Source organism: Tympanuchus pallidicinctus, unplaced genomic scaffold, assembly GCF_026119805.1.
Source record: "Tympanuchus pallidicinctus isolate F22 unplaced genomic scaffold, pur_lepc_1.0 scaffold7, whole genome shotgun sequence".
In the NCBI taxonomy this organism is placed as follows: Eukaryota; Metazoa; Chordata; class Aves; order Galliformes; family Phasianidae; genus Tympanuchus; species Tympanuchus pallidicinctus.
Window position 1 is genome coordinate 24592201 of NW_026294791.1, and position 19339 is coordinate 24611539.

The 19339-nt window shown below is 58.1% G+C and overlaps 2 protein-coding genes across 11 annotated transcripts in view; both read right to left on the reverse strand.

Annotated features, from left to right (window-relative positions):
* CACNA1E (calcium voltage-gated channel subunit alpha1 E) overlaps window positions 1–4139 on the reverse strand; it is an 84701-nt gene extending 80562 nt beyond the window's left edge. For all 10 annotated transcript variants that reach the window (XM_052666383.1, XM_052666381.1, XM_052666382.1 and 7 more), the window contains exon 1: window positions 4046–4139. The gene's annotated coding sequence lies outside the window, so the exon portion shown is untranslated. The remainder of the gene's footprint in view (window positions 1–4045) is intronic.
* Window positions 4140–13638: 9499 nt separating this feature from the next.
* On the reverse strand, window positions 13639–15025 carry IER5 (immediate early response 5). Its single transcript, XM_052666777.1, has one exon. The coding sequence runs from the start codon at window positions 14891–14893 to the stop codon at window positions 14192–14194; it is 702 nt and encodes a 233-aa protein (XP_052522737.1). The 5' UTR covers window positions 14894–15025; the 3' UTR covers window positions 13639–14191.
* Window positions 15026–19339: the final 4314 nt, after the last annotated feature.

Consider the following 19339-nt stretch of genomic DNA (forward strand, 5'->3'; position numbering starts at 1 on the left):
AGCATTAATTCAGAGCTGTTTCTCCTCGAGCCACGCAGAAGTCCAAAGGACAGGTAGATGGCTGCAGGTCCACACCATCGCTGGGAGCGCCGTGGTGACAGCCAGCTCTCAGCACACCTCAGTAACTGCAGGGTCTGGGTGACAGCACCAAAGGCAGCACTCCCTCCCACCCAGCACATGCTGGGCATGCAGGGCGGTGGCAGACAGCGCTGGAAAGGCAGGGAGAAGAGGGAGACAGCACGCAGAGCAGGTGGGAGCGCCTGATCCCAGCCGGCAGACACGCTCCGCTTCAGTTTTGCTTTTTATGTCACATCCACCAGAGAAAAAACATGCCTTGCAGCCCCAAATCCTTCACACGTTCAGCTCGCTCCTTCAAAACGGTGTTGCTCCCCTCTCATCACACCGTGCAAAGCCCACACTGCTGTGCCCCAACAGACCTTTTTCCCTTGTGGATGCGGTGCCTGCAAACACTGTGCTGTACAGCTGCACCCCTCGGGGGGGGGGGGGGGTTCTCCTTCCTCCCTCAGTTCTGCACTCACAGCATCGCTCGGATATAGGATGCTGAACACCCAACAAGGAGAAAGGGAAGGATTTACAAATCCATGTAGAGATGGGGATCCACATGAGCACAGCCTGGCACCGAGCCCTGGGGAACCTGCAGACCTGGGCTCTATAAATACCCCCAGTGCCAGCAGCACACTGTGCGCACAGCCCACAGCATCGAGCTCAGCATCAGCAGGGATGTGTTTTGCAAACAGATCTATTTCTTTTCTTTTTAATGTTGCTTCATAAGGAGCTGATCAATCCACAAATACAGCTGTCTGATATGGCAGAAATGAAGCTGGGGGGAACCCAACAAGAGGAAAAATCCCTGTGTTAGAGGGGGACACCTCAGTGCTGCTGCTTCCCTATGTTCCAGCTCCAAAAATCACACGGATGGGAAGAGGAGCCCCCCCGGGACCTCCTATGCTGCTGGGTTGATCCAGCACATGGAGCAGAAGAGTCACCCAAACTGTTGCTCAGTTAATGACAGTAATTAGCTGCAGTCTTGAGTGACTCCCATTAATTCCAGCACGCTGTTCCCCGGCACACGCGACTGCAATTAGAACTCAGTGCATGCTGAAGCTGGACGTTGGCTGAGGACCCCCGGGGTGCTCACTGCTTGTAGGGCACAGCTCAAAGCAGAGCTCCCAGGCCTGCCCCACAAGCTTTGTAGAGCAAAGAGTTGCACGGGAGCCCCACTGCAACATGGAGCTGGGGGTCAGGCTGGGAATGCAAGAACGAGGTTGCTGGTAGGGAGATGCTGCTCGTACCTCAGAGCTGGCTTGGTGCATACAGCAGGCATCAGCACTCAGAGAGTTGAGAATCCACATGGAATGCTTGAGATTTGGCTGGAAGGGGTGTGCTCCAGGACAGGGGGCAGGAGAACTGGTCCCTCATGAGGCAACACAATAACACAGGACAAAGCTCAAAGGGTTTCCTTTGACCACAATGCGTTGCTCCTTGCCCAGCCAGATGCAGCACTCAGAAACTTCTCCCTGTTTTGACATCCCTGAGATGCTCTGGCAGCAGGGAGCAGGAAGGAAGGAGAGGATGGCAGTGGGGAGCTGGCCCAGGAGAGAGGGAGGATCAGGAAGGGGGTTTGTGGGAGCACCAAGAAAAGCAGCATGCAAGGGATGCAGCACCAGGAAGCCTGTCGGGAAGCTTAATTAAAAAGCATCATCCCCAAGGTTCAAACAGCCGCCTCCGGTGCCGAGGAGCAGCATCCAGCAGGGCAGAAAAGAGCATTGAAGCCTCCACCCAGGGTCACCATCTGCTACCAGAAGCACCAGGAGAGGAGCAGCCCAGCAGGGCCAGACTTCTCCTTTCTGCCAGCTGTTGTACCCTAGTGGGATGGGAAGTGAGAAGAGAACCAAGATAGGCTTCCAGCCCTCAGCTACACGGGTTACAAGCAGTTGACCCTGCATGCATTACCCCAACCCAATCATAACCCTCAGAGGATGGCACTTCTGTGTGCTCAGGAATGGCTCCAGCCTCCAGCCTCTCACCTCAGGCTACAAGCATCCTTGCTGCCATCTGCACCCCAGCCTAAATGCAGTACACACAACACTCAGCCACTATCACCATGGTGCCCCTTGCTGAAGTTTTATGGGGTCATCGCATACAGTGGCATTGGTAGCAGTGCCGGGGCAGAGAAGGGATTGTTTTCTCCCTCCAGCTGTCACTAAAGCCATCAGCATGGTTGTGTGTGAGTGATTCACAGCCGTGTATGAACAGCCGGTGACTCAGTGCTGGATGCAGTGGGTGGGAGCATTGACTCAACGCGTCGCGGAGGGGTCCTGGGGGGGGGGGTCGGGCAGTGCCGGCCAGGAGCTCCCCCACGTGCTCAGACCTCGGCATCCCCAGCAGCACCACTGGGTGGAGGTTCTGTCTGTGCCTCGGCTCCAGCACACACAAAATAAGTGGAGCCAGATGGGCAACACTCAGCATCTCAACTGGAGGTGAGTTTACGCCACCCTGTGTGATGGCCTTGGTGCTCAATGTGCATCCCAAAGTGCTGGGAACAAACTTAGTGGGAGCTCCAGGGCTTGCAAGGAATGAGGAAACTCAGCCAGGCAGATGCAGGGCTCAGTGCTATGGGACACCCCACGGCCAGTTCCTGCACCTCCTAAACCCTGAGACAAACAGCCAACGATCCACAGACACCCAGAAAGCCACACTGCAACAAGACTCCAAAAACACCACATGAGGGACCCCAGCCCTTGGTTCCCCACAGCCCACAGCATGCCACACACGCTCTTCAAAGAGAGGGAGCTGAACAGACCTTCTGCAAAAGACATTCCCATTAGGATGGCACTCAGTCTCCAAACACTCCATGGGGAGTGATGCTGCCCGGGCCCCGCCAAAGATGCCAGCAGCAGAGAAGGCTGCATGTACACAGTTCACCCTGTTGCCAGCACCTTCCCTATCACCGTGCCTCATCTACCAAGCAGCATCAGGTAGGAGCATCACCGCATCCTACAGCATTGTGAGCCCAAAGCTCCCCATCCGTGGCACTGCCCAACAGCAGTCGGGATGAGATCTGCCACCAAAGGTCCAATGGGGGCATATAGAGATGGTAGGATGGGAGGTTAGATACAGCTGTCTGGGGTGTTCCTCCCAGCCAGGCAGAGAGCCCCAGCACCCGAACTCATCCTGTGTGACTCAGAGCATCCAGAGCTCTAAAGGAGCACGGCAATGCAGCACCTCACTTCTGGGGACCGCTGCTCAGCACTGCCACCAGCACCTCCTGGGAAGGGGGGGGGGCAATGAGAGACAGCAGGGCCTGCTGGGGAGATGAGCCCAGGGGCCACAGTGCAGGCTGCAGAGCCCACTTACAGGGAGGTACTGGGGTTGGATTTCCGCCCCATGCTGGTGTGTCCCCCACCAGGTGCAGGGTGGCCTCAGGCACACGGGGTCAAACGATGGGGCTGGGATCCCCACATCCATACCTGCTGCTCAGCACATAGCAGGCAGCCAGGACAAGGAGATATGGCAACACTGAGGCGGGGTGGGGGGCACAGCAGCAAGCCCCATACGAGCCACCTTAAGCACACGGAGCGGCCTCTCCCCCATCCACACACACGCAGGCTACTTTAACAAAAACTTTCACATAGCAGGGCTTCTCCCTGCAGGGAAACCCTCCAAACCCATCGAACCGCTCCAAAAAGAATACTTAGCCCTCACCCTCCCCCCCCCCCGCGCCTCCCACCCCGCGATCCCCCACGAGATTGGCCGTGCCGGGCGCTTCACGCGAGACCCCGCACCTGTCCCAGGCTCCGTCCCTTCGAAGCGTGGAAAAATCCCCCCGAGCCGCGAGCATCCCCGGCCGCCGGGCTGAGACAAAAGCCTCGGGAGAAAGGAGGGAGGAAATGTCCACCCGGAGGAGGAGGAGGAAGGCGGCTCCCCGCGGGCAGCTGGTGGCTGTCCCCAACAGGTGGCAGAGGGAGTGGGGACAGAGCGAGGACAGCGTTGGGATGGGAGCGGGGAGCCGGCGGGGGCTCACCTGGGGCGGGAGGCATGGCTGGCTCCGGCTGCGTGCTATGCCCGAGGCATCGGCGGTGCGGAGGGAGAGAGGGAGGAGAGACGGCGGAGAGGGGAAGGGAGGAAGGCGAGAGGGAAAGGGGGAGGGGGGAGAAAGCGAAATTTGAGGGGGAAAAAAAAAAAAAAAAAAAGAGGAGAAAATAGAGACAGTTAAAATCTGTCTCCTGCCCACACAGTGGAAAAGAAAATTCTGACAATCGGAGAAAGAACTCGAGCGCACACACACAGCGGAGGGGGCAGACGGGGGATAACAAAGGAGGGAGGGAGCCCAGCTCCGCCAAAACACAGCCGGGGCTGCCCCGGCGCATTCCCTGCGCGCACACCTCCCCCCGTGTGCCCACTTCCTGCATACTCATCAAGCACCAGACCCCCGCACCCCGGCTGCCCAGGTTCAATGGGACCCGTTCCTCCCCACGCCGGGCTGGGGAACCCGCAAGGCTCACCCCGGTGCCCTCCAAGCCATCCTTCTGTGCTCCCCCTGCCCTTTACCTCCAGCTGCCAGCGACCCCAGGCCCCATCTCAGCGTACAAAACGGAGAGGTGCATCATCCTCAGCACTCCCACCTAGGGTTCATTCTGCCCTCCAGAGGCAGGGCAACACCCACGGGCACCAGCACCCACTACTGCAAGCGACACAGTCTTCCCATTGCCGCCTTGTGACACCAGAACTGACACATTGCATTTGGGTGTCCCGTACCCCAAACCCCACCCCCCCAGCACTCTGCAGGACACCCAGCAACACCATGCCATGCCCCAGGGTGTTGCAGCAGAGCTGGCAGCTTGCAGCACCACAATGCTATCCCCATCCCCACACTGAGCATAGACACAGCTGCAACCCCAGCACCTCACCATGTAGGCAGCACCTCCCTGAGGCCAATGCCACCTGAGACACAGGACATTTGGGGACAGTCACATCACTCTGGTTGCACGGCACAACATGGCACAGCTCTGCAGGGATGGGGAGAAGTGGGATCAGGCACCCTGCAGCCCCTCAGTGGGGTGCACACCCAATCCTGGTGCTGCTGTCTCTTTAAAGCCTTCATCACTAAAACTGAATGAAGCCAAGGGAAGAAATTCTCAGAGAGGAGTGCTTCATTTGCAGCAGTACTGAGGTGTATTCACTCTGAGCTGCTGAGCACATTCCTGCCCCAGCTCCATGGGGAGGCTGCACACACACCCATCCTTTTTGCACTGTGCAGAAATCCCCCAACTCACACCAAGAGCACCGACATCCCAAAAGCAACCCAAGCAAGGCCACACGGGCAAGCACAGAGGAACATAGCACTGTCACCCCATAGGACTGCTGCACACCAAAAGCCCCCATCCCTCACCGCTTCTCCCGTCTTGTTGCTGCAAGATGGCGAGGGGAGGGATGCAGCTGCACCTCATGGCACTGCACCCCACAGGTGTGCTCTGGGCACCCGCAGTGCCCCCCAGTGCTGCACAGCCCCCCGCAGCCTTCTCCCTCTGCCTGGGGTCCTCCTTCCAACACATCCATGCTGTTCCTCGGGGCCTGGCGATGTCTCAGATTCGGATGTCTCCATGGTTACCTGCTGGAGCGGGGGGTGACGGAGCTCTCGGGGTTCACCGCTCAGCGCATCTCCCTCTGCCTGCCCTGGATGCCACTGGCACTAAGGCACAATGTTGGCAGGGCAGGAGCACAATGCTCGCCCTGAGAGCTCACTGTGTGCCAGCTCCACGGACGGCTGGGCACGAGCGGTGTGGCATCCCGAAAGGCAAGCCAAGCCTGAGCCGTGCAGACAAAACCCAGTGCCTCCTCCCACAGCCCCTCTAGATCCAGGCACAGAGACACGGGCAGGATTTATGCTGTGGCATTCGTGCTGGTGGCATCCCTGGGGTATCCCATCTGCTGGGAACCACTCACCCGCAGGAGCATCCCTGGGTGTGCAAAGCAGAGCAGTGCAAGCAGGAAGAGCAGCCCGTGGTGCAGAGTCAGGCAAAGCTCTTTTTTCTTATTTATTAACATCCAGCAGTGTCTGCTTTTGCCTGACCCCAAGCTTTGTGGGAGCACCCACAGAGACACCCTGTGTCCAAATGCAGCCCCATACAGCTCTGCCGGGCACCGCCTGGATTTTGTCTGTCCTCCCATAGAGCAGCACACAGCGCTCTAACAGTGCACCACACACGCATCTATCCAGCTTTCCTCCTCCTCCCTGCCTGCAGCCGCAGACACTTCAGTTGTGAACTAATTGGAGAGAGTTCAGAGGGCAGCCAAGAGCACGCAGAGGGCAGAACAACACACACACACACACACACACAAAAAAAAAAAAAGCCTGAGAATTGGGTTTGTCTGATTTGCAGCTCTGAAAGCTGGGAGAGACATGATGCAGCTCGCAGTTATGCAAAGGTTGTGGGGTAAATTCTGCTCTGTCCCCACCGGGAACAGGACAAGAGGGAACTGGCTGTAAGCTGTACATCAGACACTCCCCGGCACTGAGCAGCCTTGCTGCCCTCCACCTGCACGCAGCCCCAGCACACCGCTCTGTTTCTCTCCCCCTGTTTGCGTCGGAGCGCTTTGACTCAGCTCTGAGCTGCTTCCCAGGCTCTGTCTCACAGCCCAGTCAACACGGAACGCACCAGTGCCAAAAATCAGTTTCTTTCGGATCTGATTGTTTGTTTTCCTCCCTTTCCAGTTTGGGATTTTTGAAAGGGAGCCATGTGAAACCAACTGCTCATTGCTTACTGCAAAGCCGGCTGTGTTGTAGCAGTTCCACTCGCAATCACCCCAAGGATCAGGTAGAAAGTCAACAAGCTCCACTTCACAGCACGGTGCTCAGGGGGCTCTCCAGTATCTGTGCGTGCTGCCCTGGGGGCATCACCTGCATGGCAAGCCCAGAGCTCGGGCAGGAGGGCCACAGTCAAGTCAGAGGGGACCCTTAAAGGCCATCTGATCCAGCTCCCCTGTACCGAACAGGGACACCTACAGCTCCATCAGGCGATCAGAGCCCCGTCCAGCTCTCCCTGTTACATTATGCAGACCTCCAGGAGCATTTCTGTGTCTCATTGCTGAAGATATCATTAACTATAGCACAGCTCAGGCTGAGCTCTCAGTGATGCCTTACCGCTGACAGCGACACTGAGAGGCTCCAACATCATCTTTCCCACTAAACTCTGTTGATATCACTCCTGCTCGAGTCAAACAACGCCTAAATCATTGCTTTTGCAAGTATTCCCTTTCATGATGTTATGAGCAACACCAAATGAGCTCATTATGACCCATTTTCCATAAAGCTCCTGCTGACTGGAGTGAATAACGCCTCCCTTCAGCACACAGGGAGAAAACCGCACAGATCTGCTTCCATGCAGGGCTGATGCTGAGAGGTTGACATGACCCAGTCCTGTGGCACAGCCTGCCCCAAGCACTGCGGTCCAGCCTGCTCGTGGAGGTGCCCAAGGCCAGGTCAGATGATGCCCTGGGCAGCCTGAGCTGGTGCCTAGATGGTCTTTGAGGTCCATTTCAATCCAAGACATTCATTTGGTGACCCATAGCAGCAGCCAGCCCATAGCAAGGAGCGTTTTCCAGAACCAGAGTAAGACATAGGAAGCAGTGTGTCTCACAGCCCACCCCGTTTCCCCCATTTCCTCTTGTCCGGACCCCAGAAAAGCTCATACCTGCCCTGAACAGAGCTGGGGTGGGTGAGAATATGGGAACCTCGGCACACAGCCCACAGCGAGGCTGGCAGCCCCCAAACCCCAGGCTCCATGGCACAGCTCCAATGCGCAATAAGCAGCAATATTAGCAAAACAGCACACAAATAGATCCAAACAGGAGCCTCCTGCCAGCAAGCAGGGCAGGCAGCTCGCTGCAGGGGAGCACCAGAGATGTGTATGAGCAACGGGGAAATGGAGCACTGAACACTTTTTTGGCAACTCTCCCCTCCTGGTGCAGCTCATCTCCGTTCCAGGCACTGAGCAGTCTGTCCTCTGCATGAAAATGTTCTTCTCTCTCCCATCATACTGCCAGAAAGGTGGGAGAGCTCTGGTGGCAGCTCTCTGTATGGGGGTCTCACCCTATGTGTGGCTTGTCCAGGTGGCTGGGACCCACTAGCAGCATCACCGTGGTATGGGGTGACAGCACGGATATGGGGCTCTGAGGCAGCAATGTGGCAAAGGAGCAGCAAACAGCCACGGGATACAGAGCTGTCAGAGCAGAGTAGAGTGGATGGCTTCACTTTGGGGAAGGCAGGGAGCAGCTGTTGCTGGGAAACTGCTCGCAAACCCTGGCTCAGTGAGGCACCAAAAGCACGGGGCTGGTGGCACCTAAGCAGCACAGGTGACCATCAGTCTATCCAACCATCCATCTGTCCATCCATCCTCACGCAGCTCACTCACCGCATCACTGCCCACCCCCTGCAAGGACAGCCTCAGTGTCTCTGTCCCGCAGCCCACCCCCAGCTGCCCCCAGGGCATGGAAAGCTGCGGGCACACATCCTCAGCACATCTCAGCTTCCCCACAATGAGGATGCTCATTGCCCACTAGGGTTGCACTCATCGCAGCTGGGACTTCTACCCAGCTCAAATAAAAGGTGATCATTAGAGCTGGAGGGAGAATTAAAGGTATGAATCATTTCCTCCCCTGGCTCCCCCCATCCTGCTGTCCCTCCCCCAGAGGATCCCGAGGGGAACATCCATTTCCTCTCCTCTGCTCTGCAATGAGCACCGAGGGGACACGTTCGCACCTCATTTCCAATCAGCAGCAGCCACCAAACACCTCGACATGCACCAAGGCTGAGAGCCAATGCCATTTCTCTGCAGAATGAGCCATGTGGGGCTCCACCAGACTGGTGGTGACACAACACAGACGTGGGGCACACGCAGCGCTGGGCACCCCATGGGTGAGGCCATAGAGCTCAGACACAGCTCTGCAGGACATGGAGCTGTAGGACTGTGCCCTGTAGGTCAGGGGCAATGTCCCAGCTCCATGGGGAGCAGGTACACAGAGCTCAGCGCAGCTCTGCTCTCTGCATTGCAACAGCCAACAGACAGCAGCACTGAACTCGCTGCGAGGTTAGAACAATAGATCCGTTGTTTCAGGTACAATATGTAATTAACCTGCGGGACTCATCCCCACAGGGCTAATTGGGAGCGAGGGCTGCACGGAGCTGTGCACAGAATGGTCACACGCTGCCAGGAAGAGGCATCCCCAGGAAGAGGCATCCCCATAGGCACAAGCTGAGGGCTGCTCCATCCAAACAGGGAAGCAAAGGAGCACTCAGGAAATGCCAAAGCCCAGCACAGGGCTCTCTCCCCACCAACACATGCTTAGGAACAAGGCAAGACCCTAGAGATGTTCCCTAGAACACTGCTCTCATATCACTGTCACTTAAGAGCTCTCTAGGCTCTAGTTTTCCTTGAATTATCTGCTATGCTTTGAGCTCAGATTGTTTTCAATTTTTGTATTTTCATTTTTTTAAAGTACCCACAGCAACATCCCACACCATCAGCACATACCTGGACCCTGCTGCCTCACTGCTGCTCCTGGAGATCTCAAATTCTGCTAGCAGCCCAGAAGCCAAAGACTGGCAACCAGAGGGCTGGTGCTATGTCAGCAGGGATGCCAGATGTTGACACAAGCTGCCATCAGTCCCTGGGAGAGGAGGTGGCAATCATACCATTTACAGGCAAGCAGTACAAAGCTGTATTGCTACAAGTGCAGAGAAATTACTTAACCACATACCCAAAGTGGGATTTAAACTACTGGGATCAAAAGGGAGAGGAGCACTTGGGCAGCACGCAGAGTGAGCTGCTCAGGAGCACTGATGGCGCACTGATGGCACACAAGGACCCCCCTCACTGATGCTGCAACAGGGACATCATTGCAGTGGGAGCCTCCTCCTACAGCTATGAGCATAGAGGAACCAACTCCCGACTCAACACAGTTGAAGGAGACTGGGTTGAGTTTAAATCCCCATGGGAAACAATGGTGGAAGCCCCAGGTGAGGCCACTCAGCTCTTCAACCAACTGGCCAGGTGTGCAGGCAACTGATGGCTCCTCTCTGCTAGATTTAGAGAGGGAAATAGCCAAACAGCCTTTATGTAAGCAGGTGGCCCAGGCTGGGTGAGCGCTGTTAAGTGACATCATGATACCAGGTGGTACATATCACTGTTGGCCACAGTGTGCAAACATTGAGGGACGTAGGGGCTGGGTATCACCAGGTGATGGCAGGGCATGCTATGTGACACACGGTCACCCAGCACCTTGGAGCATCTCCTTCATTCTGTGCCTGCAGACCCCTCAGTGCAGCATGGCTGTGCAGGGGCAGCTCCTGGCTGACAAGCTTCTGCAGGCCTCCACGAGAGGGCTTTGCTGCACAAGGAAAGGAGGAGGTTGGCTGCTTACAGCCTGCTTACAGACTGGCAGCTCTTTTGCTACATCTCAAAGCGAGCAGCAGGCAGCAGGAGGATTTTGGCACCGTGCTGCACCTGGAGGAGATGCTTGGAAGGGAGGATGACCCCTCCGAGGTGAACTTGGCCTTTTCCTCTCCTAGAGCGGATGCTGAGGCTCAGAGGGATGGCTGTCAGGGTCCCAGAGTTCCCTGGGGGCAGCTGGATGGATGCACCCTGCTCCCAGGCACGAGGCTAAGCGCCCTGGAGATGCATCTTCTGCTGTTCTCCCAGAGGAAAGGGAAAAGGAGGAAGAAGGATGTGAGAGCCACGTGTCCATCTGTCAGTCTATGCTTCCCCAGGACATGGCTTTATGCCAAGGCCTCGGGTCAGGCACGGCCCTGGAGCCAGCAGGGTTGGGCACGTATTGGCTTCACAGCGCTGTCTTGGTTAAAATAAACAGGAGAAGGCAGCCTGCTCAAAGGAAAGAGCAGATCTGCCACCCACTCTTGTCAGAGCCCGCTGGGGATTTCTGTCCCCTGTTGCTCTCACACCACTTCCTCCTGTGTGCTGCTGACAAAACCCCAGCCAGGGCCCAGCCTGGTGAGGGTTGGAGGCCCTGCTGTGTGCTTGGGGACGGAGGCACAGCACCGGGGGCTCCACACCGCTCCCCTCCTTCCTGTCCTCCCACCCTTCCTGCCTCTCCCAGCCACTCTCTGTGTCCTTCCTGCCTGTCCTCTGCACCATCCGCTCCTCCGTTTCCCTCCTCATTCCCTTTCCCCCCCTGCAGGTGGTTCCCAGCGAGCTCTGTGCCCTCAGTGCCAGGAAAAGCAGTGGGGGAGCATCTCCCAGGGAGTCACATTTCTTCCTGTGCCTACATGTGCAGAGCTTAGCTTGGGGCTGGATGTGCCTTGACCTGTCCTGGGCTGCCGTTGAGCCCCAGGGCCACAAGCTGAGGTCAGAGATGAGGAACAGGAGGAGGGGGAGAAGTGCCTTTTCCTAGGAAGAGGCACAGAGCAAGGGAACAGGACATGGGGTGACATACCGGAGCATCCTGCATCTGGGCCATGCCCTGGCTCTCCAAACCAACACATTGCTCAGCTGGGATCCAGAGGGAGCTTTCCCCAGAAGCTCTGTGTTTCATTACCGCTCACACCGGGCAGCCCTCACCCAGCCAGGGGGGCCTGCAGGGTTTTCACATCAGCAGCAGCAAACAGAAGGAAGCTGTTAGTATTCATCCCCTACCCCTGCCTCAGGGACCCCAGCTGGCCTGGATTCACCCTTCTCCATTCACCCGGCAGCCCCCCTCCGTGCTGTGTCCCCCATTCCCCAGCTGGGAGAGGCCCCAGCAGCACGGCCCCGAGGCGCTGGCTCCCCTCCCGGCCTCCCTCCCTCCTTCCCAGCAGCTCCCAGATTCCTGAGCGCTGACACAGCCCCACAGGATGCTGCAGCCCACAGCCTGCCCCCCTCCTCCCCTGCCCTGGAGGGACGGACAGAGGCTGGGACAAGGTGCACCGGGATGGAGCACTCGTGGAGGACATTGGATAGGACCCCCGGGAGCCACCTCTACCCTCGTCCCTTCTCAGAGGGCTGAGCCATCCTAGGACATGTGGGTTCAGCTCTTTTATTTGAGCCCTGGGGTCCCCATCCAAGCCCAAAGCAGCCCCCTCAACTCCAGACCACATCGAGGAGTGGTTCCCCAACAGCCTCACTGCTGTTCCAGGAGGTGAGGACCTGCCATCTTGCCATTAGATCACATCCGTCCAGGCCCTTGCTTCCACAGGAGTTACCCTTTCTTCCAAGTGATGGAAGGTTTTATTTTTATCTGGCTTATTTTTGCACTTCTTCCATCAGCAGCACTGGCACGGAGGTGCGTTTGGGCTGCCAGCCCCTCCCCAGCCTACGGCTCTGTCCTTTCCCACCCCATCGACCTCACTTCTGAACACAGCACCGTGGGAAGGGAAACTCCGAGGACCCAAGCAGTGGAACAGAAGGAGGACAGCGTTGCTTATGTCAATGTTATTACAGGCACAAGAAAAGACCGCCGGAAAGGAGGAGGAAAGGCAGACCCTGGGACCCTCGAGCACCTCCTGAGAACAGCAGGCTGCTCCAGCTCTCCCGGAGAGCTTTCCTAAGCTCTGCTGCCAGTTATGCAAACTATCCCCGGAACAATTGGGACACGGCAGGGAGCTGCTGCCGCCCTTCCCTGCGGCCAGCGGGGTCACCGCAGCCCTGGGAGCGGCCGGCTGCTCCCCGCCGGTGCTCCCCCCCCTCCCCACCACCCAGCTGCCGGCATTGAGCTGCAGGGTTTAACCCTTTAAATCTGAACGTGCTGCTTCTCCGGCCCCATTGCAAGCACGTGGCTGCGGTACGACAGCGGGGACGGCTCCAGCAGCCCACGGAGCCAGCTTGGGTCCTTCAGGGACACGGCGTGTCAGCTGATAAGCGAGAAGCCGGAGCTCGGCGGAGGTCACCCAGCCGGGAGGAGCCGCAGCAGCGTGGCATTTGCCAGCGGTCCCGCTGTTGCACAACGTCTGTGGAAGGTGGAGCGGTCCCGAAGTACCTCCTTCTCCCCATCTAACACCAAACGCAGTTTTTAAGAGAAATAACAGCATTTGCCTCCTGTTGCCCAGCTCTCCCATCTCAACATTTGGGCTGCAGCTCCCAGGGCGCACGCCAGGCTGCTTGAAGAGTCCTCAGTGGGAGAGATCGTTAATTAGGAGTAGAGGAGCCCCTGGGGAATCTCCCAGCGAGAAGCAGAAAAAAAAAAAAATTCCCCCACAATTCAATCTAATTACAACGCCCTGGGGCGCTCCGCAGTGGCTGTGAAGCACAGGCCAAGCTTTCCTCCCCACCCATGCGAGCAGGAACTTTAACCCAGTTCCAACCGATAGTGGAAAGGGAAGAAAAAAAAAGCCTCAATACTCATCGTAACCACTCCACAAGTAACAGCAAACAGGAGGCACGGAGAACGACCGCTGGCAGCACAAGTAGCCCCGAGCACAGCCTATGCCTGGCAGCGCCAGCTTACACGCCCCAAGCACAGGACTTTGAGCCACAGCCATCGACCGGGTGCCCAGAGCGGGTTGGCACACCAGGTCCTGAGCGGGACCCCGACGTAACCCCTTTCCTTCCCCACCCAAATGCAATGTGGGGTGCCTGGCTGCCATCCCCCAGCCGTCCCCTGACCCACAGACACAGACTCTGCTGCTACAGTTGAAAATATTTAATACGTGTCACACACGTAGCATTACATTTTATACAAAACGAGATACATCACCGAAAAGAACACTGTACAAACCCCCCCACCCCCCCCCCCCCCCCACGGGAACCCCAAGCCTTTATACAACAAAGACCGGGGATCCCCGAGCCTAACAACCAGGCTCACGAGGACTTTCCGTCGGAGCGTCTGTAAACTTCTGTTTCTCTCAAATAAACACTTTTTAAAAGCACCGTGTAACAGTTCTGACCTAAACCTTTCCAAAATAAACACTTTATTTAATAAATTTAATACTTTCCAAGCTTAAAATATCCCCGCTGGGAGCGCCCCGGGCGGGGGACGGCCGGGAAGGGGAATTCCGGGCGGGTCGGGTCGGGCCGCTCCCAGGGCGGCTGCCGACGGTCGGGGCCCGGCGAAGGGGAAGTGCTGCTGCCCGCTGTTCTTCCGTGCGGGGCCGGGGGGGAAGAAGGAGGAGGAGGAGGAGGAGGAGGGGGGCAGCTCCGGGTCTGTCCGTGCCCCTCCTCGCGGTGCGCGGTTCGACGCGTCAGAAGGCCACGATGGCCGTGCTCCAGGGGTTGAGGGTCCGCAGCACGCGTTGGTCGCAACAGATCTGCCCCGGCTCCGCGGTCGACTCCTCGCTGCCGTCGCGGCTCGGCCGCCGACGGCCCTGGGACTCCTTGCTGAGCAGTCCCGAGAAGCTGGAGCCGAAGATGCTGATGAGGCTGGCCACGTTGCCCGTCTCCATGTCCTCCTGCTCGCCCTGCGGGGGCGGCGACTCCTCCGCCTCTCGGCGCGGCTTTTTCAGCGGCGAGCCCTGCTGTTCCATCTCCGCGGCGCTCCGCTTCCGGGGGCAGAGCGGGGGCACAGCGCAGCGCCGCGCCTCGCCGGGCCCCTCAGCGCCCGGCCCGCAGCGGCAGCCGTCCCACGAGCAGCAGCGTTGGGAGCTCCCGCAGTCCGCGTCGGGCAATCGCCGGCCGAACCTCGGCGCCTCCGGCTCTGCGGGCGCCCAGGCGACGGGGCCGGCGGCGGGACAAGGAGGAGAGGGCTCCGCGGGCGGCCCGCAGGCGGCGGGGGGCGGCTCGGGAGGGCAGCCCGGCTCGCTCAGGTAGACCTGGCGGGCGCTGCGCAGCACCAGCGACACCAGGAGGTTCTTGTGGAGCTTCAGGCCGCCGCGCTGGCCCCGCGCGCTGTAAATCTTGCCCAGCGAGATGCTGACGATGCGGTGCGCTTCCAGCTTGAACTCCATGGGTGGACCGCCGACGGTTGCGCGAAGCCGGGGGGTGAGCTCGGGCCGCGCCGCTCCGCCTCGCTCCGCTGCCGTCGTTACGGACGCGCGCTCCGTTCGCTCTCGCCGCCGACTGAGGGGAGCCCACGCGCCACGCATTCTTTTATACCACCCCCCCGCCGGCCAATCAGAGCGCTCCGCCGGCCGCTCCAACAGCCGGCGCGCCGACCAATGGCGAGCCGGAGGAGCGCGTTCGAACGCTCGCCCCGCGGAGAGAGACCTTAAAGCGGCAACGGCGGCGCGCGGTTGGTGGGGCCCATGTAAAGTGGAAGGCAGGCGGGGGATAATGTGGTGTCTTCTTCGGCTACTAATTTCTGCCAAAACAGCGCTTTGCGAAGCTTTCCTCCCGCGGCTCCATGCTTTCCATCGTACAGCACGCAAGGGGCAGTTGTTTTTTTATATTTTTTTTGTTTCTTTCTTTTTTACATTTTATTTTTATTGGGATTGGATTCACTTTTTCCAGAATGTGAATTTGGATTTCATTGATTTTCTGGAGGGAAAAAAAAAATTAAAAAGCAAGAACGATTCTTGCCTCTATGCCCCCCTCCCCTCCCCCTATCCAAGCTCCAGGAGGTGGCAACCGCCTCCAATGGGGGCAACATGGCAAGGACAGAAGTGAAAGGACAGCCCAGCATGAAGGAAATGGAACACCAAGTATGGCTTTCTGTCTGCTGGCTTCCTGTCAGGCATGTGACGCACGCTGCCTTCCCACTCCTCGCCTTCTCACCCAAAACAAAAGCCACACTTGGTGCTGAGGAGCAGGATGTGAGGTGCCCGTCTCCATAGGGCCTCAAGCAGCCAGGGCACGCTGCCTCCTGTCAAAAGAACCCACCAGGGACCCGTGGTCTTGTCAGAAGGCTTCAGACCTGGGACAGGTCTGGTGATGTCCCTTGCTGCTGACGCAGTCTTCTGCAGGAGGAAAAGGGAACGTCTGGGCACCCCAACACAGAGGGCAAAGGGAACACTTACAGGGCAAAAAAAAGGACAGCATTGCTTTGCTGGAGTGGAGGAAAAAAAAAAAAAAGAGGACTTTTATATTCTGTAGGAGTTTCTCTGCTACTCCATCACGCCCTATGTTAGCCACAAGATGCAGGTGGCACAACAGAAGCCTTCCTCCCCAGAACCCCCAGCCCAGCACATTTCCCTCCTGCTGGAAACCCCCAAGGAATGCTCTCCAAACACAGCACACAGTGCACCAGCCTCTAGGCTGCGGAGAACACCCCCAGGCAGAGCAGGGCTTTCTCTCCCACCCTTCTGATGGGAACCAAGCACTGCTGTCCTCAGCGTTCCCAACCTGCCCAACCTGCTCTGTGCTCAGGGCCAGCCCTCTGCTTAGCCCGACTGGCCAGGGCAGCTCTTTGGGACCGCAGTGGCAGCTCCTCACCCATGACTCTGTGACCATTCACATGTGAAAACAACAGGGATTCTTTGTGGGTGCTGCGGGATTCCTCGCTGGCAGGGATAGGGCCCTTTTGTGCTCAGCAGATGACACCAGTGAGAATAAATCATGCCTTACACATCTCAGCCAGTGTGTTTCTGATGCCATCTGCACGAGTCGATGCATAGCAGCGGTGCGGAGCCCAGGGAAAGCTCAGCATGGGCGGGCACGGCACAGCACGGGCGCTCTGCTGAGTAAAGATGAGTGCACAGAGGCTGACCAACCTGTTCTGCCGCTCTGCCTCATCCCAATGATACGAGACTTTCCCACCAGCCAACATAACCTGCCTGCCGGCTCCCCAGGGGCCATGGGATGCAGGGACAGCCACGCAGCCAGCACCAAAACGTGGTACTCCGTCCTCTGCAGTGCCCACAGAGGAGACAGCTTTGCAGAGGGCATGCACGCGTACCAGGAGGAATAGCTACAGCTGAGTACACCCACTGTTTCCACCCACAAACATGCGTGACCCCCGGGGCTCCGAGCACAGAAGCAGGGCTGCGGGTGGCTGCTTGCCCAGAGGGGAGCATGCAGCAGAAAGGCCGGCCCCGCTCAGCCCTTTTAAGCAGGGCAGTATTTTGGTGGCAGCGCTGCTTTTCCCTCCCAGGCTGATGTCATGCCTTAGTAAGTTTGAGGCAGCGTCACATGGCAGTTTCTGAGGTCAGCGCTCGCCTGGGGTGGCTTTGTTGTCTGTCTGTCTGTCTGTGCCTGTCTGCCTGCTGGGCCGCTGCTTCGCCCGTTCCCACGCGGGGAGGTGCCGCGTCCCCGTGTGCGTGCCCAGCCGAGGGGCACTGCCCCAAGCCCGGCAGGAGGCGGGCGGGCAGGGTGCGACCAGGCGCTCGTCTCTCCGCGTGTGATCTCGGCAGGCTGGCAGGGAGCTGACAAACAATTCGCAACCCTCCGGCTCAGCTGCCGTTTCCCGAAATAGCGGGGCAGGGGGAGGGCCGGCAGACAAAGGTGGCTCTGAGCGAGCAGGAAGCCCGGGGGGCCGAGCGGCGGGGAGCCCGCAGCCCCACCTGGAAAGGAAAACAATGCGAGATAAAAGAGACTCGGGACAGGAAGCAGCTTGCGGTACAATATAATAATCGCAGAGGCTGCGCACACGGCTGCTTTTTTATAGGCGTTTCAATCAGCTCCGGGAAGTTCGCTCGGGGGCCGGCGCTGCTGCCTCGTGGCGCGGGCTGCGCACGGCCCGATCGATGGCCGTCTCCGTCGGAGATGTCACCTCTCCGTCTGCCTCCCTCGCGCTGTCGGAAGCATCGAGGGCGAAGGTCCCTTTGTCACTTCCCGGCAGCGCCCGGGGTCCCCCTGCCATCAGAGCCGGGCTGGGCCGGGCCATCTGGCACGCAGCGCGGCCCCCGACCTGTCGCCGAGTGCGGATGTGGTTACCCAGATCCTGTTCCACGCTGGCGCCGACCCTCCTGCAGCCGGCCCTGCGGCTTGTCGCCAAATGTGAGCCGAGCTGGGGGGCCAGCTGCACCGAAGGAATGGGGAGCGCTCCCGGAGAGATCCAGCTGTCTTCCAAGCGTGGAATCTGCCTGTTCGCCCCTTCTCCTGAAGTCTTCCCGGTGCATCATCGCCCTTCTCTTGGTTCGGGGGTTGGGCTCCTCCTGGGACACAGATGTCCACACCGGCAGCGGGGTAGGGACAAAAGCCTTGGTACTGAGTTTCCCCAGGTGAGAATGGACCTCCAGGACATCTCCAGGCTCTGCTGACGAAGCAAACGTTTCCGAACAGGTTCATTTTGTTCAGAGATAACTGATATCTAACTCTGAGCCATTCGGAATCTCAGCATCGTTTGGGGTTGATTCTCCCCCCCTAGAAAAATCAACAGTTGACACAGATGCCATCAGCCTCCTGCAGTTGGGTATGGGCAGGTAATCCTCCGTGGTTCCCAACTGCTCTGGGTTATCTGTGTTTGAAGATAAGGTCAGAGAGCTTGGAAACATCCCAAAACTTTAACCACTCAGCACTGCCGGGTGACAACCGAACAAAACACGCAAGCAAAACAAAGAAATCAACACAGACCTAAAGCTGAAGGAGGGGAAGTGGCTCCCCCAGCTTCTGAGAGTGCTCTGTACCTGCACTGGAAACCACAGCATCGTGTTCACACAGCACAACACTGTACTAGAAAGCAAAGGGGATTTTCCAGGGTTAAAACCCCTCTTCCATGAGGGTAGATCATAGAAAGGCTTAGGTTGGAAGGGATCTGAAAGATCAGTGAGCCCCAACCCTGCCATGGGCTGGCTGCTCCCCACCAGTCGGGCTGCCCAGGGCTCCATCTGTGACCTTGGGCAACTCCAGGGATGGGGCACCCGCATCTTCTGTGAGCAAGGATAAAGGTGTAGATGCCCCAGCCTTATCTGTCCTTCCCCAGACAAGCAACACTATTCTCTATACATCTTTTCTTTCACCGGTGACCAGGGATTTCCCCTTACCCTGCTGCACCAATGATTTAATGTTTCCCTTCCCTCCCTCTGAGGCGGTGACTTGGGATTTCCCCCTCCTCTCCTGGACACCCAGGGCCCAGACCCTGTGCCCACCACAAGATCCTGCTACCCCTCCAGCAACCTCTCCCACACCCAGCTATCAGCTTCTTCAGGCAGTCGTTTCCCTTGGAAAAACGTGGCCCTGCAGCTTTCAGTGTTTTATGAAATTGGCTTTGGTTTCCTGGGGAAAGAATGCATTTATTTGTCCAGGGTTTCCTATCAGACAACCCTTCTATTGTAGTCCACCTTCCTGTATTTTTTCCCTCTCTGATATGCTTGCAGCGGGCCCTGTGCTGTTTCCAAAGAAGGACCATATCCGTGGCTCTCTCCAACCCAGTCACGCAGATGGAGTTGCCTGGTGCCCAGGGGAAAACCAGGACAGCACTGCTGCTCATGTGCTGCCCACTGGGCTGTTTGCTCCATGCCCCGAGGGATGCACTCACTCTGTGCCAAAAAGAAGGAACCTGGGTTCACCTGCAGCCC

Bases quoted from the DNA above. Each gene is read 5' to 3' on its own strand.
- IER5 (XM_052666777.1), bottom strand. From the start codon at position 14,893: ATGGAGTTCAAGCTGGAAGCGCACCGCATCGTCAGCATCTCGCTGGGC.